General features: G+C 51.4%; 5 protein-coding genes across 6 annotated transcripts; 3 read left to right on the top strand and 2 right to left on the bottom strand.

Moving 5' to 3' along the window:
- The first annotated feature begins 1,186 nt into the window (after positions 1–1,186).
- LOC129590960 (major facilitator superfamily domain-containing protein 6-like) lies at positions 1,187–4,224 on the top strand. Its single transcript, XM_055486425.1, has 6 exons — positions 1,187–1,487; positions 1,861–2,658; positions 2,724–3,024; positions 3,093–3,436; positions 3,497–3,682; positions 3,778–4,224. The coding sequence occupies exons 1-6, from the start codon at positions 1,367–1,369 to the stop codon at positions 4,050–4,052; spliced, it is 2,025 nt and encodes a 674-aa protein (XP_055342400.1). The 5' UTR covers positions 1,187–1,366; the 3' UTR covers positions 4,053–4,224.
- LOC129590959 (uncharacterized) lies at positions 4,114–10,037 on the bottom strand. 2 transcript variants are annotated; one of them, XM_055486423.1, is made up of 7 exons: positions 8,738–10,037; positions 8,513–8,625; positions 6,267–6,312; positions 5,808–6,209; positions 5,132–5,356; positions 4,574–5,064; positions 4,114–4,505 (listed from the first exon to the last, which is right to left on the bottom strand). In XM_055486423.1, the coding sequence occupies exons 1-7, from the start codon at positions 9,395–9,397 to the stop codon at positions 4,325–4,327; spliced, it is 2,118 nt and encodes a 705-aa protein (XP_055342398.1). In that variant the 5' UTR covers positions 9,398–10,037; the 3' UTR covers positions 4,114–4,324. The 2 variants fall into 2 exon arrangements, with proteins under 2 accessions (XP_055342398.1, XP_055342399.1); XM_055486424.1 differs by having other exon boundaries at positions 4,114–4,510; positions 8,738–10,034.
- LOC129590929 (uncharacterized) lies at positions 9,729–11,748 on the bottom strand. The gene is made up of 3 exons (XM_055486376.1): positions 11,335–11,748; positions 10,872–11,225; positions 9,729–9,815 (listed from the first exon to the last, which is right to left on the bottom strand). Exons 1-3 carry the CDS (start codon positions 11,431–11,433, stop codon positions 9,729–9,731), a joined length of 540 nt encoding a protein of 179 aa, XP_055342351.1. The 5' UTR covers positions 11,434–11,748.
- Positions 11,749–12,467: 719 nt separating this feature from the next.
- On the top strand, positions 12,468–16,383 carry LOC129590973 (proliferation-associated protein 2G4-like). The gene is made up of 10 exons (XM_055486440.1): positions 12,468–13,342; positions 13,524–13,649; positions 13,730–13,847; positions 13,913–13,982; positions 14,425–14,517; positions 14,575–14,717; positions 14,843–15,000; positions 15,083–15,360; positions 15,426–15,478; positions 15,900–16,383. Exons 1-10 carry the CDS (start codon positions 13,246–13,248, stop codon positions 16,207–16,209), a joined length of 1,446 nt encoding a protein of 481 aa, XP_055342415.1. The 5' UTR covers positions 12,468–13,245; the 3' UTR covers positions 16,210–16,383.
- A 662-nt stretch (positions 16,384–17,045) lies between these two features.
- On the top strand, positions 17,046–17,471 carry LOC129590931 (gamma-aminobutyric acid receptor subunit beta-like). Its single transcript, XM_055486377.1, has one exon. It carries the CDS (start codon positions 17,046–17,048, stop codon positions 17,469–17,471), a length of 426 nt encoding a protein of 141 aa, XP_055342352.1.
- Positions 17,472–17,698: the final 227 nt, after the last annotated feature.

Here is a 17,698-nt window from a genome sequence, read left to right on the forward strand (position 1 = left end):
CACGTCGAAAAAAGAAAAAAAGCCAGCAGCGTAGCTGTGCAATAGTTTTGCCACTGTATTGAACTCTTTTGGTCAGACGGCACTGTAGATGTAGTATGTACTGGATAATTATCAACGTACAGCCTACAGAGGAGGTATTCTGCGGCTTGCATCAGTGAATCAGTAAATCTGTCAGTCTGGCAGCGTTGCTGTACATGTTACGGCCACCTGCAGGCTTTACTGCAATTGTCACAAGACACCTTATACGATTTGCATTTACGCACTGATACGGTATCGCTCGTACGTTCTTAGTTGTCACCATCGCTTGACCAGTGTAGTTCGCAACGCAAGAGGCCGGCAACACGGGCGCCATCGCACCACGTCACCACTGCGACACTGCCGGCTGAAGGTCACCGGCTGCAGGCATTAATTACAGATACACAAGTATCGCGTATGCGTTAAATAAATTTTACTCTCGGTCTAACGCCTCTTTCAGAAAGAGGGCAACGACGAAATAACTGCTGGCCAGATGCGTTCTGGCTAGTTGTAGTTTTCTGTTAGCTTGTTAGATTTCCTGTTTTTTTTTCTAGTTAAACGACTGTACTCGTATTACTAGCGGTGGTTGCGAACCACATTATTGCACGAGCGCGAGCGCCAGTACCACGGGGAAATGGTATTGGGATTGTGGAATTGGGAAAGCGTGACGTACGCTCTTCGTGGCGTCAGACAAATTTTATGCTCTTGACGAAGACTATTGCAGCCCCTCGCGCTTAATATTCGCGCTCGGTGCAAATGAAGACGTGTAATTATATAATCAAAAAACAGAAGTTTTAGAAAACAGCGACGACCAAGCGGTTAACTGGAGTGCTGACGCTGCATGTTAGCCGGCTCACGCAAATATCTTCCACCAAGATAACATCAAGATGGTACGACGGCAATTTCCGAATGGAAAGGTTAATTTCTGGTTACACCCCCTTCTGCCGGCTTGCGTAATGCGCACAATCAGCCGGTACTTCGTCGAGAATCAGCAAGAAGTGGCGCATAAACAGCGCCCGCTGACTGATTATCGCCGGCAGAATAGCTTCGTTACGGCGCAGCAGGAGCCGGGCGCAACGACGCCTAATGAACCCGCCCGGCCGCCATATGTAGGACAATATCCCAACTGCGCTACAACTAACGAATAACAAACATTCGACATCAACTGCAGCGTGCCTGAAACGTATTTCGACACTCACGCACATCTCGCTATCTGCAAACCGAACCAACACTCAACAGCACCATCCTGCGAGCTGTATTTTTTAAGAACGACGTAAAGGTCATTAGCACACGGCCGACGTGGGTTTGCTTTGTTTTGCGTGGAATCAGCGAGCCGATTGACTTAACCACGATGAATGACTCCAAAGAAGCGGCAAAGGAAGCGCGGAGTCTGGCCAAGCGTTTCCAGGAGACGATGCGCATCAATTACCGGCTGGTCCCGCTCAAGTTCCTCATGCTCTTCACTTACGGAGGTTAGCTTAAAAATTACATTAAGTAAAGGCTGATTCAGTGATTGCCGCCCATGAGCGCATGCGGCGTAACAGCAACAGATGTGCAGTTACGTTTTATTTTATTTTATTTTATTTTATTTTATTTTATTTTATTTTATTTTATTTTATTTTATTTTATTTTATTTTATTTTATTTTATTTTATTTTATTTTATTTTATTTTATTTTATATTTTATTTTATTTTATTTTATTTTATTTTATTTTATTTTATTTTATTTTATTTTATTTTATTTTATTTTATTTTATTTTATTTTATTTTATTTTATTTTATTTTATTTTATTTTATTTATTTTGTTTTATTTTATTTTTGGTTTAAAAAGAATTAAAATGGGCAGGTATGGCCGCCCTGCACCCGTTCCTGACGGTGCACATGAAGAGTATCGGCCTGACCCTGACGGAGTCGGCGCTCATCTACGCCCTCCTGCCCTTCGTCACCTGCGTGGGCCCGCCCATCGGCGGCGCCATCGCCGACAAGATCGGCAACTACAAGGCCGTCATGATCGGGGTGGACGTGCTCAGCATCCTCTTCCACCTCCTCATGCTCATCGGCGTCCCCTCCGCAGCCCCGCCCCCGCCTTCACTTTCCTCCCATCCGGTCAGTTATCTCCAGGCGACGTTTTCCTGCCGGAATGCATCGCCCCTTTGGAGCCCCCCGTCCCCGCCCGAGTGCCCGACGCTGGTCAGTGTGGAGAGGCCGGTCGAGCGCTTAGCAATGGATTGTCAGTCTAACTGCACCCCGGTGGGCGGACCAGCCCCCTTCTTGTGTACCGAGACCGATTACAAAGGTCAGTGCTTACCGTTCGACGCCAGCACCCATTCGCTGTCTAACGTATCGATGGCATTGGTCAACGGGTCCATTTATCTGGACACTTTTGTGCCTTCATGGAGCCGCGATGTAAAGCCGACGCGGAAGTTCCGGTGTGTCCTGGAAGTCGGAGGTGAATGTGATGTGCAGTGTCGGCTGTCCGGAAACATCGTCGTTCAGTGCGCTACTCCGTCGGCGTTAACCGGCGTCAACCGCCTGTGGACGGTGGTCTTGTACGCCACCTTCCGCGTGGTCTCCAACGTCTTCATCGCCACCCTCATCTCCATCCTGGACGCGGCGGCCTACCAAATGTCGGAGGAATACGGCGGTAATATACACTTGCAGCCGCTCGTGTTTGGCAGTTTGAGGCGGTTTACTGAATGTCGGTTGCAGGTGATCTGGGTTTCCAGCGCATGTTCTCCCTCTTCGGCATGTGCCTGGCGCCGCCCATCTCGGGCTTCCTGGTGGGCGTGGCCAGTCAGAAGCGCGGCGCGCCCGACTACGCGCCGGCATTTTACATCTTTGCCGGACTGCACGGCATGGCCACCATCATCACGCTGTGCTCGCCCATCAGTCTGCGCACCGGCGCCCAGAGCATCTGGCGCAACGTCGGCAAGATCATCCGGCGTCCCAAGGTGTCCGTCTTCGTCGTCATGATGTTCTTCGGCGGGGCCGCCTGGGGCTTCCTCGAAAAGTGAGCCTTTTGCTGATGCAGTTATATTGTTTTTAATCGGCCTACTTTTTAATATTGATCCCTAACAGCTTCCTGTTCTGGTTCATGGAGGACATGGGCTCGCCCAAGTGGCTGCTGGGCCTGACCAACACCACCTCCGCCATCGCCGCCATTCCGGTGCTGGCGGTGGCCACGCTGCTGATGCGCTACTTCGGGCACATCAAGATCCTGACCTTCTGCTTCTTCATCTACGGCATCCGCTTCCTGGCCTACTCCTTCATCTACGACCCCTTCCTGGTGCTGCCCGTGGAAGTGCTCGAGGCCTTCACCACCTCCCTCTTCGCCGTCACGGCCTCCGTCTACGGCGGGAAGATCGCGGCCGAGTACCTGGCCACCATACAGGGATTGGTGGGCAGCGCCCACAACGCCATAGGTATGTATATGTGTGACCTTTAACGTAATTGAAGGATTGCGCATAAAAGCTCATTGATAGGACGCGGCGTGGGCAGTTTGGTGGGCGGGGTGATGTTCGAGAAGCTGAAGCCGCGGATGACCTACCGGATCTTCGGCAGCTTTTACGTCGTTCTGGGGATCATCTACCTGGTTCTGCATTATGCCTGGCTGCGTCGCTTAAAAGATCCTAAATCAGCGGAAGCGTTGGGGCCCAGTGCCGATTCAGGTCAGTACTCCCGGCGCTCCTGTTGATACTGCCGCCGTCACCGTCATGGTTGGCGCGTTTGCTGTATTTATGCCTCCCTGTTGCGCTGTTCGTAGGCTACCCAGTGGAGGAGATTGAGAAGCTGCACGGACTGATGCCGGCGGTGGGCGGCGATCCGCAGCACCTGAGTCCCGACAACGAAGCGGCGCTCACGCGCTTCGCCGTCATGGGAGCGCTGACCCGCCGCTACAGCCAGGCGCCGCCCCTGATCCACAACTGCGAGCCGGCCGACCCCGGACACGACCACAGCTCGCGGCGCAGTTCGCGCCGGGGATCGACGCTGCTGCCCACCGTCAACTACCTCATTCATCGCCCGTCGACGCATCTCTAAAACCGCTTCGCTTTGTATCCAGGCATTATATTTCGCCACATTACACTTGCAGGTTTCACTGTTTGTTGTAGGAAGACATTGTGGAATTTATTACTTATTGTAATTTGGTAAAGGTAGCGTCAAGGCACGCACAGAGTACACGTGATAACAAAGTCAAACCGCCAAAATCGGCAGGCAGAAATCACTGTTACAATAATTGCATACTTTGCACATCAACTTGTCAAAACACCAAATACATTCGCACTAAGAAAACACAGAAAAAGATGTGCCGGTCACGTGACCAGCGTTATGTCCAGCGGAGCAGTGTAGTCCAGGATGACCGCCCGGCTCAGAGGGCCTTCTGCCGGCCGGCCTGGCGGGCGAAACGCCGGCTGCGCTCGGTGACCTCGCGCGCTAATATGGGCGTCATTAAGAGGACCTTCTCGCGCTCCTTCTGCTGGCGATCGCTCTCGCCTGGTCTACAAAACACACGCAACAAGTCAACCAACCGGAAGACACCGAAAGCTAGAGAAAAAACGTACGCGGGGGTGGCCAGCATCCGGCGGATGTTCTCCGCCTTCAGACGGCGCTCCCGCTTCACACTGGCATCATCCGGCTCCTCCTCGAAATCCGTGAAGCGCTCGGGAATATAAATCTTCTCGGGGGAATCCAGTCGCAGCTGCAAATCATAGGAAATCTCCTCCATCTGGCTGCCGCTCGGGGCCGGCACGGCGTAGTGCTCCCGGTCGTCCGCCGCCTTGCGCACCGCCTCCAGGATGTCCCGACCGGCGGCCGAGGAGATGGTGTGGTGTCGGCGCCGGCGGGCGGCGCTCTTCTGTTTGGGCGGCGGCGAGGGCGCGGAGTAGTGGTACAGGACCTTCAGGCTCTCGGCCTCCTCCGGGGAGTCCCGGTCGGAGGCGAAACAGTTGAGATTCGGGCAGCGGCGCGGCTGCTCCTCCAGCTCCTTCATAATCTCCTGCAGCTGGCTCAGACTCCGCTCGAACTCCGTCGGCATCTCTTCCGGCGACGGGTTCTGTGGGTGAAAAGAGGAAGAATGAGGTCACCGGTACAGGCGGGTTAAAGGGGGGTTTTTACCATACAAAGTCTGCGTAGCGGCTCATGTACGGCTCGTCCACCGATACCTCGTCGCTGGCGCTGGCGGCGCTGCTGCTGGCGCTGCTGTGGCTGTGGGCGTGGCCACGCACTGGTGGGTCGGGGGCCGACGGGCGGGCCACGGGCTGGGCGTGCGGCGGCTTGCTGGACGCTGAGGCCGTCAGCTTCTCCCTGGATTCACTGGCGGAACGGGTGCGCAGTCCGTTATTTCCCTGCAAGGCAATGAAGGGTTAGCATCAGCGGCAACATACAAGCGTTGCTCTAGTAAATGCTGCGTTGATTGACCGTTAATGATTATTAATCAAACGAATTAATCGGATATGCTTGTCAGAGTGTTGTCACTGGCAGCGTGAGTCATGGGAAAATAATTCGCCGTCTGTCCATCGACGCTCGACGGCAGCGTGGTGATTAAACACTTGGCGTTGCACAACAGTTTGTCATTAGCATACATTATCTGCCGTTGTGCTCAGGCTGTTGGCGCACAGCCAGAACGTGGCTTTATATGCATATAATTATGCGATTACTGTATGTACGAAAGCCTATAAACCAGAGATGTCAGGAAATTCCAGACCAAATTAACAATTGATATAAAAATAATTTCAAAATAATCATTCGATAAAACGGAGAGGAACAAACGTATTAAATAATGTTATTATGTTGTACCTTATATTCGGGTAAGGGCGCCGGCGTAACACTGGCAGCCGGCTCATCACGCGGATGGCTGGCCAGTTTCCAACTGCGGGCGCTGACAGTGTCCTCCCTCGTTACCGTCCCCGCCCCGGCGGCGGGCGCCGTCCGTCCCGGGCGCAACACTTCGTACTCGTTCTCGCCGCCGCTCTTGTAATAATCGCGCTCCACCTGCAGCTCGCGCACCTGGCGCCGCAACTCGTCCAGCTCCCGCTCCACGGCGTCGCGGCCGGCGGGCGGTGGCCGTGGCGGCGGCTGCGCGGCCGTCGGCAGCAGCGGGTAGCGGATGACCTCGTGCTCCGGGACGAAGAGCGGCCCGCTCTGCTGCTCCTTGATGAAGGCCTCCAGGGAGGCGATCAGCGGCTCCAGTTCGTCCATCTGTGTGACGCTCGCTGTTACGAATGAAGTGGGGAAATGAAAACGCATAACGCTCACCTGCTGATTGCTTTTCGCGATCTGCTCCAGCACGTACACGTAACGCCTGCAAGTGCAACAAGTGGCCAATTATTCGGGCCTTTCGTTATAAGCGTTCTGCTGATTAATCGCTAGCTGAACAGCGCGACACGACAGAATTCTGTCAAGTGGGCACTTTGCCGCGCTGTGTGGCGCTCTTGTGCGCGTTCGTTCCGCGAGCTGCTTACTGCTTAGGCGTCAAAAGAGGCACAATTATTTCATAATGCACAAGTATAACTGTAGCGAATTGTCCTTCCCAACCGGTTTTCGTCTTTGTACACGGCTACTTTCGCCGGCATTCGCAGTAAATCGGATGCCCACACAATTTCTCGCCGCGTGATTAATGTTGCCGCGCTATTTGTGTTTGAGAAGTACAGAATCGTATGAATGCATATATCTTTGTCGACGTTCGAATGCTGGTGATTTTCTTGGCAGCAGCAACTCAAGCGCGGCAGTATTAGGATGAGACTGTTAATAATTCTTGATTATACGACTTGCAAGTGGAACATTACGGTCATTTCGGAGCGGAGCCGACTGCGCGTCATACGCGTCATGCGGATGGGGCGTTGATTTGGCTGTGCTGCACAGTGCGATGTTGGATGATAACTTGCTAATAATCATGCACTTGGCGACGCTTAACTGTCTTACTAATGTACGGCTGAATCGCTGAGCAAATTGCCTCGCTTAGTCATATTCCCGTCAATCTCATGCCGTTGCGCGAGTTCTTTTCGCTGCAGAACTAAGTCTTGTACTCGATGAATCTGATGAATTTTACCGATAGAATAATGCGTACGGCATGGGCCGGCTAATATAAGAAGCAATAACATGCGTTACGAGCAAACATTACCTGTACATTACACATATTAATATGCCGGTTAACGGCTCACAGCAGCGGACGACAGCAAATTGAACACAGTTTCAATCCAAGCTGCGCGCTAATTAATAGGCGGCGAGAAACTGGATCCTGCACATGCACAAATAATAATGCGTTCGAGACAACAACACGGGCCGGGAAATGTAACAAATGTTTCCACGTTTGAACCGCTGCGGTTCTTGCGGAATTCAACCTGCTGTTGCGCGCGATCTGCTGCTCAATTATGATTATGAAGAGCTGCTTAATGCTTAATGTGACAACCTGCACAGGCTGCACTGAACAAACCACACAACAGCGGTTATCTATCCAAATGCAACGGGGGAAACGCGATATGTGTCATGGGTACGATCCCCGAGCAGGATCGCACTGAAGAAGTGTTTTTGTTATGAATTTTATTTTAGTACTCAGTATGATGTACTTGTATGTGGTGCTTATTAAAAGTGTTAAACCATTGTAAACCACACAACTTCTTCCTACATCAACAACCAATCGATACGTTCGTGCAAATTCAGTTATGTACTCGTGCACCGGTAATTATTATTAGATTTGTACAGCTGCTTCCTGGAGTGGTTGGTGACTTGGTGTTTGTCGCCGTGGGAAAAAGCGGGCTTTCCATTGTACGCCAGTTTCCCATGACAGCGGCGCCGGCGGCGGTTGACATTAACTGTCAAGCTTAGCCTGCCGGCCGCTGCCGGCTGCGCTGTACTATTGGCAACTGCTGCACGTTTTATACGGTGCCTACACACGCGGGCCGTCCGTACGCGTTCGCAGAGGTCTACCGATGTACCAGTACCACAGTTTAATATAATCGCCTGTTTTATTTTCGCCGACTGTCCCGGCTGACCGTGAAACCAGTGCGTCCTAATTGACACACTGAAATGTGCCTGTCTCTCTACAATAACCTTTAACAAGTATCGGAATCGGGTACAAACTCAGTACCAGAAACAAAATAATTGTTATAACAGAAACACTTCCTCTATGCTATCCTGGTCGGGGATCGTATCCGTTACACAAATCGCGTTTCCCCGTTGTATTGGAATAGATAATCGCTGCCTAAATCTCTCTAGTCTCTAGTGCCGATTTGCCGGATGATATACAGATACAAAAACTAATGACGCATATACCTTTGTTATATGTATATACGTACAAACAATTTCTGTCATGACTTATTTCTAATCTCTTAACTTTGGGAGATGGGAAATATTGTCCTCCTGAACCAATTATCGTTTGGGCGCCCTCTGCTACGCATTACGCGTACAAGCACCGCAAATCATCACCGGAAACCGGTATCGGTTTACAACCCAAAGAGGAATGTGCCCGTGCCAAGCCAGCAAGAACAAAAAAAGACACTTACTCGTCGCTCCATCCCCGGAACAGCTCCAGCTCCTTGACGAAGCGGTCCCGCGTGCGGTGCAGCTGCGACTCGATCCTGCGCAGCCGGATCAGCACCAGCACTGCTCCCTCAAACTGCAAAATTAATTCAGCAATTAAACTTTGCACTTATAAATAATAAAACATTAATTCAAGAAAATGAATAAAATTAAAAAAAACGTCCCGTACTTGTACCGCATTTACGTACCGTCAGATTGGCCGACTCCTTGGAGGCGATGCCGGTGCGACCGGTATCCCACGCACTACCGTACAGCGCCGGCACACTGGCCCCCGTCAGCGTCATGCTCAAACTGGTCGGGCGGACGCCGTCCTTGTCGCTGGCCGGCTTCACTGCACTCTTGACGCTGGCGACCGGAACCGCGACCGGCTGGCTCACCACTTCCACGCGCCGCCCACCGCCCCCGTCCGCCGCGCGCTTGCTCACCGTCTCCCGCATCACCACCCGCTCCACCACCGGCTCCCGTTTCACCACGGAGGAACGCGCGCTGGAGGTGGACGGCGAGGGCGGCTGGGCGCGGCGCACCACCACCGGGCTCTCGCTCCTCCGGGTCCGCACCGGGGAGGCGTCCCGGCACTTCTCGGGTTTGACTACTTCCGTCGGTCGTGTACGCGAGGGGGACAGGGAGAGTCCCGGGCGCTTGGAGCGGGGCGCCGGCTGCGGCGGGAGGTCAGCGGCGCTGGACGGTTTGGTGCGGGAGGTGCGCGACGACACCGTGGCGCTCTTGGCGTCCCGCTCCTTCTTCCCGGCAGCGGGCTTGGGCGGCGGGCGTTTCTCCGGCTTATCATTCCAGTCCCAGGGGAAGATGGAGAAGCCTTTTTTCTTGGGCTTGGACGGTCGATCCATCATGCGAGATTGAGCAATTACAAGCAAGAGGGCGTTAATGAAGGGAGATGCGTATAGAGATTGCTACGAGCGGATCCGTGCAATTGATCGGTGTGTCGTGTAAACTTGACACCGAGTGGGAAGTGGCCGAGTCAGATGCCGAGTGGCGCTTGTTGCTGGCAATCCGTCAGTCAAGCTGCGCCGTCGAGTGGCGGAGAAATACGATGAAAATACCAGTTTTCTCGCCGTTTCCGGCATCCGCGTGGCCGGCACCGGCAATGACGGTCTGTATTTATTCAGCGCTCATGCAACAGCGGCCGTCTTCCGTACCATGGCGTATAATACAACTGGCCGGCTAGTCAACAGTGCACGCAGCGGTCATGTCGCTTAAATCAACACCGACGCCCACCATCACTCGCGGGACAAGATTTCGCAACACCCACTACGTGTAAATCACGCCTGTACACGCTGTAAATCACGGTGCACCGGCATTTATCGCTGCTTGTTCTTCCGCCGGGATCAACACGAAAGCATGCGGGGAGGGCGCTGATAAGGTGGGACAGCGATGCCGGTTGTTTGCGTTAACGGGAGATGGCTGGCGGAAATGCGCGAGAAGCAAACAGCCGCGCTGACAGTGTACACGGTGTGCCGGCCAAATTACACGAATCCGCAGAATTCGAAACAATATATCAAATTACCGCTGCCGGTGTGCAGACTTTTACGACGCGTACCGGCTCCAATCTGTAAATGGCCGTTATCAAAATTACGGCAATGTAATCCGGTGTGTGCGGATGTGTCATAGAGTGTTTTATGGTTGAGTGTGTATTATGATTGTGTATATAGCGACAGCATGCAGCGCGGAAGATGTGGCGGCGGAGGTGTGAAATAAACGGCGATTCAGCCGAGCAAACATGTGCTGCGCCGCTGCATTCATAACGCTCATAACCGGCCAACACGCACAGCGGCGGGGTCATCTGCCGCGGGTCGCTCGCGGCGTCCGCAGTTTACCGTTTTCCTCGACACTAAATAACGTGTAAGCACACACAAATAATATGTACACACTCTGCTGTTGAGATAACATAGTTCCAGTTGTTTGCAGGTAAACTTCCGTGTAAACTGGCTGCTTATCTGTACGGTGTACCTGTAGTACTCGTGTTAGTCTAGCTAAACAATAATATGCTAGCAGCCTAATTTGTTTATGCTCTTGGGTGCAGGTATTCACCAGTTAAATAATAATTAGCACAAAAAAGGGACGGCTGCAATAACTGTACCGAGTAGCATGTGAGACGACTAGTAATGGGTAATCGGCCAGTCCGTCCGCGGTTCAAAAAATTTATAATAACTATAACGAAGTTAACAACTGTGAACAGGCGCATAAGTCGCCAGCGTGGGCTCGAGCAAAGAAGCGCTGCTTGCGCTGTATGCAGTTTTGTATCCTACATAGATTATTAATCGGTACTGTAGAAGTAGAGTGTTTAATGTTTATCACGTGACTGACCGTGTTCCAGTGGACGACGCAGAGGAGCATGTACTGGAAGAAAGTGGCCGCCACGCAATCCACGTTCAGCGTCCATCCGGACTGCGGCCAGAAGATGGCGGCATTGTGGTAGAAGGCCACAAAGGTCAGGTTGACGATTTCGACGAGGAGCAGGTGGAGGATGAGGAGGTTGGTGCCTTCCCACCGCTCCGGCTTCGTGCTCAGCGCCGCCACGAGCAGGATGCCGGCCACGGCGCCCACGACGCAGGTGGCGCTGGACACCGCAAACCAGATGACCAGAGCTGCCGGGGCGGTGATGATGATGGCGTGAGCTGTGGCGTTGTCCATGGCTAGTGATTCGTCCTGCGGAAATCCCTGCGATAAATTCGGCATATTTGTTAATAAAACTATCTAAGGCCGCGTGGCAGACATTTACTCGACCCGTGTGATCTGCAGTATCGATGCAGGCGCACACACTACGTACGTTGAATGCAGAGCTCGTCGTAGTCACTTTATACGGGCATCTGCGGGAGGTGAAATATATATAACGCAGCAGGGTATTGCATTGTCGTCGATAGTGCATTATGAGGCGTTATTAAATTATTGACTTTTTCAGGGTGACTTGCTCCGAGTAGGTATAGCTCGCCTGCATGTGCTGACTGACTGGAATACCAGCGTTCACGTTTTCCCAGTAGCATACTTGCTCTTATCCAGGCCAATATCGCTGATACCGCGGTACTCTTATCACTCTGTATTCCACAAGAATTCCAAGATTGCTTAACAGTGCCTACTGCCTAGCTAATTCCCATCGTCCGCAGTTTTTCGGCGTCCACGATAAGATTAGCTCTTGTGTTGTGGTGTTGGCGCGGATATGCACTGATGCAAGACTGCAAGTACACTCCCGCGCAAGAAAGCTGGCGGGTCACGCATGACTCTTACCGTACACTTGCAGTCTTGCAGTGAGCACACAATAACTCCACACCAGTTATGCTGTTATTTCCAGCCGCAGCCGTTGGACGTCCTGATAATAGGCAGAATTTTTATATGAGCTGGGCGGTTCCCAATCACCCGATGGACAGAATGGAGTACTTCTACTGCATTTACCCAGGTTTAAGAACGCTCGAGGCCGGCGGTCGCCGACGGTCCGTGGGCGCTGGCCCCGGCTCCATCATCACCATGTACCTCAAAACTGTGAAAATACAGTCACGGCACGACAGCACAAAAAAACGCCACTGTCTGGTGCGCTGCGGCAAGTGGGGATAAATGGGGATTCTGTTTCTCTGTGCTTTCCATTCTTTCGCACTCCGCATGCAGGACTTGCCCATTTGCCTAGTAATACTTTGGCATATTAATTTTTTGCTCACACTCTTCATAAGAATATTCTGAGACAGTAACTGGAGTCTGGTTTTACAATTTTAACGAGAAAGAACGCCTGGACTGTGAAGACACCAGCAGGATGAAGCGAACGACATGGTCCCCTTCCTCGCCTTCTGGAGGCAGTTACTTACGCTACTTACAGACGACTGCGTTACTGCACTAGCTAGACTCGAAAGGCACTTTAAATGCGTTCTGTACGATACAGAGCCGGAAGTTCTGTAATTTTTCGATCACACCCCCCTACCTCTGATTGGACGGCCGAGTTAAAGTGTTCTGTATCTAAAAGGAACTCTCCTAGCTCCGTTACGATACAGAACTCGCATTTCTTGCTACGTCAAAGTTATTTTAGATGTGGGTGCACAGTCCGCTGTACGTCCAAGTCCTATTTTTAATTTTCAAGTTTTGAGGGTGTAATTAAAGGGAGTTTAATTGTTTCTATCGAATCAACATTCCAGTTCTGCTGTGTTCACTGATTTTAGCTGCCTCCGACTGTGCATGTTTGAATTTGTATCGTGGCAACAAGCAGCTTCGCCATAGCCGTCAGCGCGAGGAATACCTCAGCGTACTTTACATGCAATGGCCTTTCGCTTCTTCACCAGTCGTTTGATTTCTTAACTTAACAAAACTTCAGATCGCCAGAAAAACAGAAAGGAAACTGCCACAAAATTGTTGTGAAAATGAATAAATCGTTGACCAATTCAACTGCGGTAACTGGGCGCTTTTAGAAACCGTGGTCTCGTTGCTCTGTAACGCTCTATAAGATTCAGCGCTGTACCATTGGTAGATTCACTTTTACAGAACTCCCGGCTCTGTATCTTACAGAACACATTTAAAGTCCGTTTCGAGTAGTACTACTATTGGTCAATGAGCCAGTTACAACTCACACAGTCAAAGTTCCTCAGTTTCTGTTTTCATTTTTCTTCTTGATGACTTTGATTTGTTGCTGTTGTACTGTGTATTTCTCAACTTCATCTCTCTGAATTCGATCCGTGTCAGCAGTGCCGTTATTCTCCTGGAAATGTCGTCCGGGTCGCGCTTCGACGAGCCCGAGGAGTGCAGTGTGGCGAACGTGGCGGTGCTGAACAAGTACAAATCAGCCGGACAAATCGCCAACAGTAAGTGTGCGGACTTGACTGCATCTGGTGCATTTGTGATGGTCCATCCCCGAGACGCATCGCCGCTCAAGTATGCTGACTGCAGTTGGGCTGAGATGTGTGGTCTGGTCTGTGCGGGTGCTGCTTGGAGGCGACTGTTGGCGAAGCAGACGACTGACGGAATCCTCTCCTCTTTTTGCAGGGATCGCGCTGTGGATTGCAGGCAAATGCATTCCTGACGCGGCAGTGGTAGTCCTATGCGAATTGTCGGATAGAGGCATTGTGCGCGAGACGGCGAAGGTTTTCCAGGAGGAGGCGATGCGCAAAGGTTGGAGCTGGCTCGCTGCATGTTTGGCCTTGTCATTGGCGCGTTGAGTACTTGATGAAGTGCAGTGTCCTTGACGACAGGTGTGGCCTTCCCCACGTGCATCAGCGTCAACAACTACGTCGCGTACTATTCGCCGACGGCGCAGGAGGCCAGCATGGGGGAAGGTGTTCTTCTTCAAGACGGAGACCTTGTTAAAATGTGGGGAAGTGCTTCTTCGCAGTTTGATTGATGACTGAGCAGTGAGCACTGCTTTCTTCCTGCAGTGATTTGGCCGTGCACATCGACGGATACATCGCTAGCGTCGGATATTCCTGCGTAGTGGGCGCCTCGCAGGTACATTCCTGATTTCTGCTGCGCCTTGTATCACTTGTATGTGCTGAGCCCGTTTTGTTCCGCTCTACGTTGGCAGCGTAAGCACTCCTGCCTCCTTTGGTTATTTTACTGTATCTGCACAAGGTTAAGTATCTATTACCGCTTCTTTAAAATTTATTTGATGAAAACTGAGTAATTTCCTGTTATGTAATTGGAGTTCTTTTGATTTAAAATTTGGCGATGTTAGATATGATTATATGGGAATTTATTTATTGTGTCATTACAAGGACAAATTGTTCTAGAATGCTGTTGCTCTGGTCCGTTTATTGACTGACAAGTGTTCACTGGATAGGAAAATAAGGGAACCGCGATCGGCTTTAGTTGCGCTTAAGAGTGTGGCTGTATTAACCTCGGCTTGGGGGGTTTTTAAGAAGTGATGTGTAAAACGCGTGTGTGACTGCAGGAGAAGCCCGTGAGCGGACGGAAGGCGGACGGGATGTGGGCTGCGCAGACTGCCCTGAAGGCCTCCATGCGGCTGATCAAACCCGGCGTTACTGTGCGTGCCTCGCTTGCTGTTAATGTACTGCCTAGCGCACTGATCATACTTTTGCAGAATTATCAAGTGACGGCGCTGACCAAAGCGGTGATCACGGCCTACGGATGCCAGCCCATCGAGGGCACTGTCTCCCACCAGCTGCTGCGCAACCAGCTCGAGGCCGAGAAGAGCATCATTCAGAATCCCAACCAGGCCCACAAGTGCGTAAGAGCTAATTGTTTCCTGCAGTTTCTCCGCGCTGTTTTCATCATACCAGGCCGTGCACTTTCCTCTGTTTTGCTGTGTTTTGCTTGCTGAAGCGTGTGTCCTTGTGTGGTTGGGGTAGGCGAAAGTACAAGAAGACGGAATTCGAGGAGAACGAAGTGTACGCGGTGGATGTCTTGGCGAGCACGGGCGACGGGAAGCCCACGAAAAGCCCTGCGTACACGACTATTTTCCGCAAATTGGACGTCTCTGACCGGCCTCGCAACAAGACGCAACGGGGTACAACTGCATTTTATTTAAAATAGGTTTCCGTTATAGTGGGTTGCAGTTTTGTTGATTTTGTATGTTATGGGCTGTTTAGCCATGCTTGCGGAGGCGAGTACCCAGTACGACACGATGGCTTTCCACGTGCGCAACTTGGGAGAGGAGTGGCAAGTATCGCGCAACACCCACGCCTGCATCAACGCCGGCCTGCTGAAAGGCTACCCAGTGCTGACCGAGAAGACCGGCGATCTTGTTGCGCAGTGCAAAGGCACCGTGGCCGTCACCGCCACCGGTGTCGAGGTCATTTCCGGCCTGCTGGTGCTGACAGCCGACAAATGCCAGTCCGATCACGCTTTCCCCTTGTCTGAAATGGAGGTGCGGTAGCATGCATACACTTCGCTGGTACGCGTTGCGGTAGTCTGATGGACAGTGTTTAACAGAGGGCGCAGAACAACCGCATCGAGACCAACAAGAAGAATGGGCAGCTAACCCAGTAAGTGGTTTGTGGCAGTTTAATTCGAATAATTTGTGACTCGGGAGAGTATTTACGTCAGAGAACGAGTACTGGGATTCCAAGAGGAAATGCAGTGTCAGTACTCGCAACGGTTGATGATAAGGGAGAGAGTGAAGAGGGTGGGTTTTGTGTTAACCGGCGGATCGTGAGTGCTGGCTTTGTAGTTTAAATCTATCGTGATGATAGCTAGTTGTGTTATGTGTACCTAGTGGGGAAATGCGTACTTGTGCATTAAATACTGTAGTAGTGAGTGTTAACCTATCGTGAATGGATGAAGTCGCATAGAATCTATGCAGTGCCATTGGAAAAACAGTATGTAATCCACCTCAGCGGTTGTGGTGCAGCGTTCGCCAATCTGTCCTGAGTACTGTACTGACTGAGGCTGTGTTTCTGCGTGCAGGCCAAAGGCCGAACCAGGGCAAGATGCGGTGTCGTCTCTGGAGGAAATGGTGGTGACCGTAACGATGCCGCCCAATGCGGTCCGCCGAGGACGACCGAAAAAGGCGATCAAGCGGCTGACTACGGCCAAATGCCGCTTTGTTTTGCCTTCTGCCAAGCGATGCGGAAGGTATTCCAAGAAGGAGAAAAGGCAGGCCGTCGTTGTCTTGCGACAGTATCCGGGTGCCGCGGGGAGGATTGCCAACCGCTTGCGCGTGGACCGCCACACGCTGTTGGAGTGGAACCGTACGCAGGACTGCGACGAAACTTGAGTGTTACTGCGATGTCAGATAGCGTAAAGCTGTTGGCGGTAGAATAAAGCAGACTGATGATTCTTGGCGATAACTACAGCTTGTGTCAATTCAGCGGCTACAAATCTGAAGGCATTGTAGCAGAATCATTTTACCGTCGCACCACAATTTTCGTCATTACCTTGAAATACTGTTTCCGACCAATAAATCAATGAACATGTAGAAAATCAGCCACCGCTAAACATACCTGGACGCACGGGCCGCCTCCGGTCCTTCCAACTTCACTGTAACCATCAAACGACAACTACTAGGATAACATGTATTTGCTAAAATTAATTGTATTATTAGTTGTGGTTTTTGCTGTGCACACTGCACAGCACTGCCACGGTCTGAAGCAGCTGTTGTCGCCCTTTTCTGACCGGACACCCGCTGCCATCCAGTGGCCCATCCCATCTGCCCGCTATTTCGAAATTCGATTAAGCATTTCGGTAAGTACCGCCACGGCGAGGGCGGGACGCACTTCTACCCTCCCATGTGGCATCCCAGGCCAGTATACAGTGGCCAGCCTTACCCATTTACGGGCGAAAACCTGCTTTTGCACTTGTACGAACATTTGCGTGGATTTGTATTTCATTAAGATTTATTCTGTCGAACGTTGCAGGTTGGTGTACATAGGTAAGGGAATGTCATGTACAGTGCCAGGTACAGTAAATTGCCAGCTCGCAGCTCTTAACGGAAATTATAGATATATATAGACATTTATAGATATACATAGATATAGATATATACAACATATGTAACCGGCGTATATAGATATACAACATATATACCCGTATATAGATGTAGATATATAACATATGCACCAGATAAGCAACGCGAGAACGGCTCCGTCGAGTACACCGGCACCACCGACCTCAACCAGTTCACGCTGGCCAACAATTACACCGACAACAAGCCCGACAAGTATCCCGACGGTCAGTGCTGTAACCAGCCGCCCCCGGGCACCAGTAGGCAGAGAAATCAGTGTGGCCTCGGGCCCTCGACAGGTCTGCTTCCAGCGCAACTTCGGCTATCATCTCATACAGACCTACCTGCCCACCGTCCTCATCGTCACCATCTCCTGGGTCAGCTTCTTCCTGGAGGCCGGCGCCGTGCCCGTCCGCGTCTCCCTCGGCATCACCACCTTCCTCACCATGATCACGCGCAACAGCGGCGCCAAAGTCGGCCTGCAGCCCGGCTCCTACGTCAAGGTAGCCTTCTGCACGGGCAGTATAGAAGTATAAATATAGGCTAGGTAGTTACCTAATACTCATAATCATCCTCATACAGTATTTGTAATTAATAATTAAAGCAATTGTAACTGTTGTAATTACAGTAATTTACAAACACATATTTCGTAGAAAACGCGATAGATTTTAAGCAAATAAATCAGCATTCATAATATTGCAACCCTGTTGCTTCTCGTTATCGGCCATTACTCGTGTAATGTAGTGCAGTGGCTACGCGCCCT

The sequence above is a fragment of the Paramacrobiotus metropolitanus genome, unplaced genomic scaffold, assembly GCF_019649055.1.
Source record: "Paramacrobiotus metropolitanus isolate TYO unplaced genomic scaffold, Prichtersi_v1.0 Parri_scaffold0000043, whole genome shotgun sequence".
NCBI lineage: Eukaryota > Metazoa > Tardigrada > Eutardigrada > Parachela > Macrobiotidae > Paramacrobiotus > Paramacrobiotus metropolitanus.

Bases quoted from the DNA above. Each gene is read 5' to 3' on its own strand.
- LOC129590929 (XM_055486376.1), bottom strand. From the start codon at position 11,433: ATGCACTATCGACGACAATGCAATACCCTGCTGCGTTATATATATTTC. The intron at 11,226-11,334 runs GTACGTAGTGTG...AATTTATCGCAG, and splicing joins CGACGAGCTCTGCATTCAAC to GGATTTCCGCAGGACGAATC. The intron at 9,816-10,871 runs GTCAGTCACGTG...ATTTACACGTAG, and splicing joins GCGTCGTCCACTGGAACACG to TGGGTGTTGCGAAATCTTGT.
- LOC129590959 (XM_055486423.1), bottom strand. From the start codon at position 9,397: ATGATGGATCGACCGTCCAAGCCCAAGAAAAAAGGCTTCTCCATCTTC. The intron at 5,357-5,807 runs GTACAACATAAT...ATTGCCTTGCAG, and splicing joins CGCCCTTACCCGAATATAAG to GGAAATAACGGACTGCGCAC. The intron at 5,065-5,131 runs GTATGGTAAAAA...TTTCACCCACAG, and splicing joins TGAGCCGCTACGCAGACTTT to AACCCGTCGCCGGAAGAGAT.
- LOC129590931 (XM_055486377.1), top strand. From the start codon at position 17,046: ATGCACCAGATAAGCAACGCGAGAACGGCTCCGTCGAGTACACCGGCA.
- LOC129590960 (XM_055486425.1), top strand. From the start codon at position 1,367: ATGAATGACTCCAAAGAAGCGGCAAAGGAAGCGCGGAGTCTGGCCAAG. The intron at 3,025-3,092 runs GTGAGCCTTTTG...GATCCCTAACAG, and splicing joins GCCTGGGGCTTCCTCGAAAA to CTTCCTGTTCTGGTTCATGG. The intron at 3,683-3,777 runs GTCAGTACTCCC...CGCTGTTCGTAG, and splicing joins GGGGCCCAGTGCCGATTCAG to GCTACCCAGTGGAGGAGATT.
- LOC129590973 (XM_055486440.1), top strand. From the start codon at position 13,246: ATGTCGTCCGGGTCGCGCTTCGACGAGCCCGAGGAGTGCAGTGTGGCG. The intron at 14,518-14,574 runs GTGCGTGCCTCG...ATACTTTTGCAG, and splicing joins TGATCAAACCCGGCGTTACT to AATTATCAAGTGACGGCGCT. The intron at 15,001-15,082 runs GTACAACTGCAT...TGGGCTGTTTAG, and splicing joins TCGCAACAAGACGCAACGGG to CCATGCTTGCGGAGGCGAGT.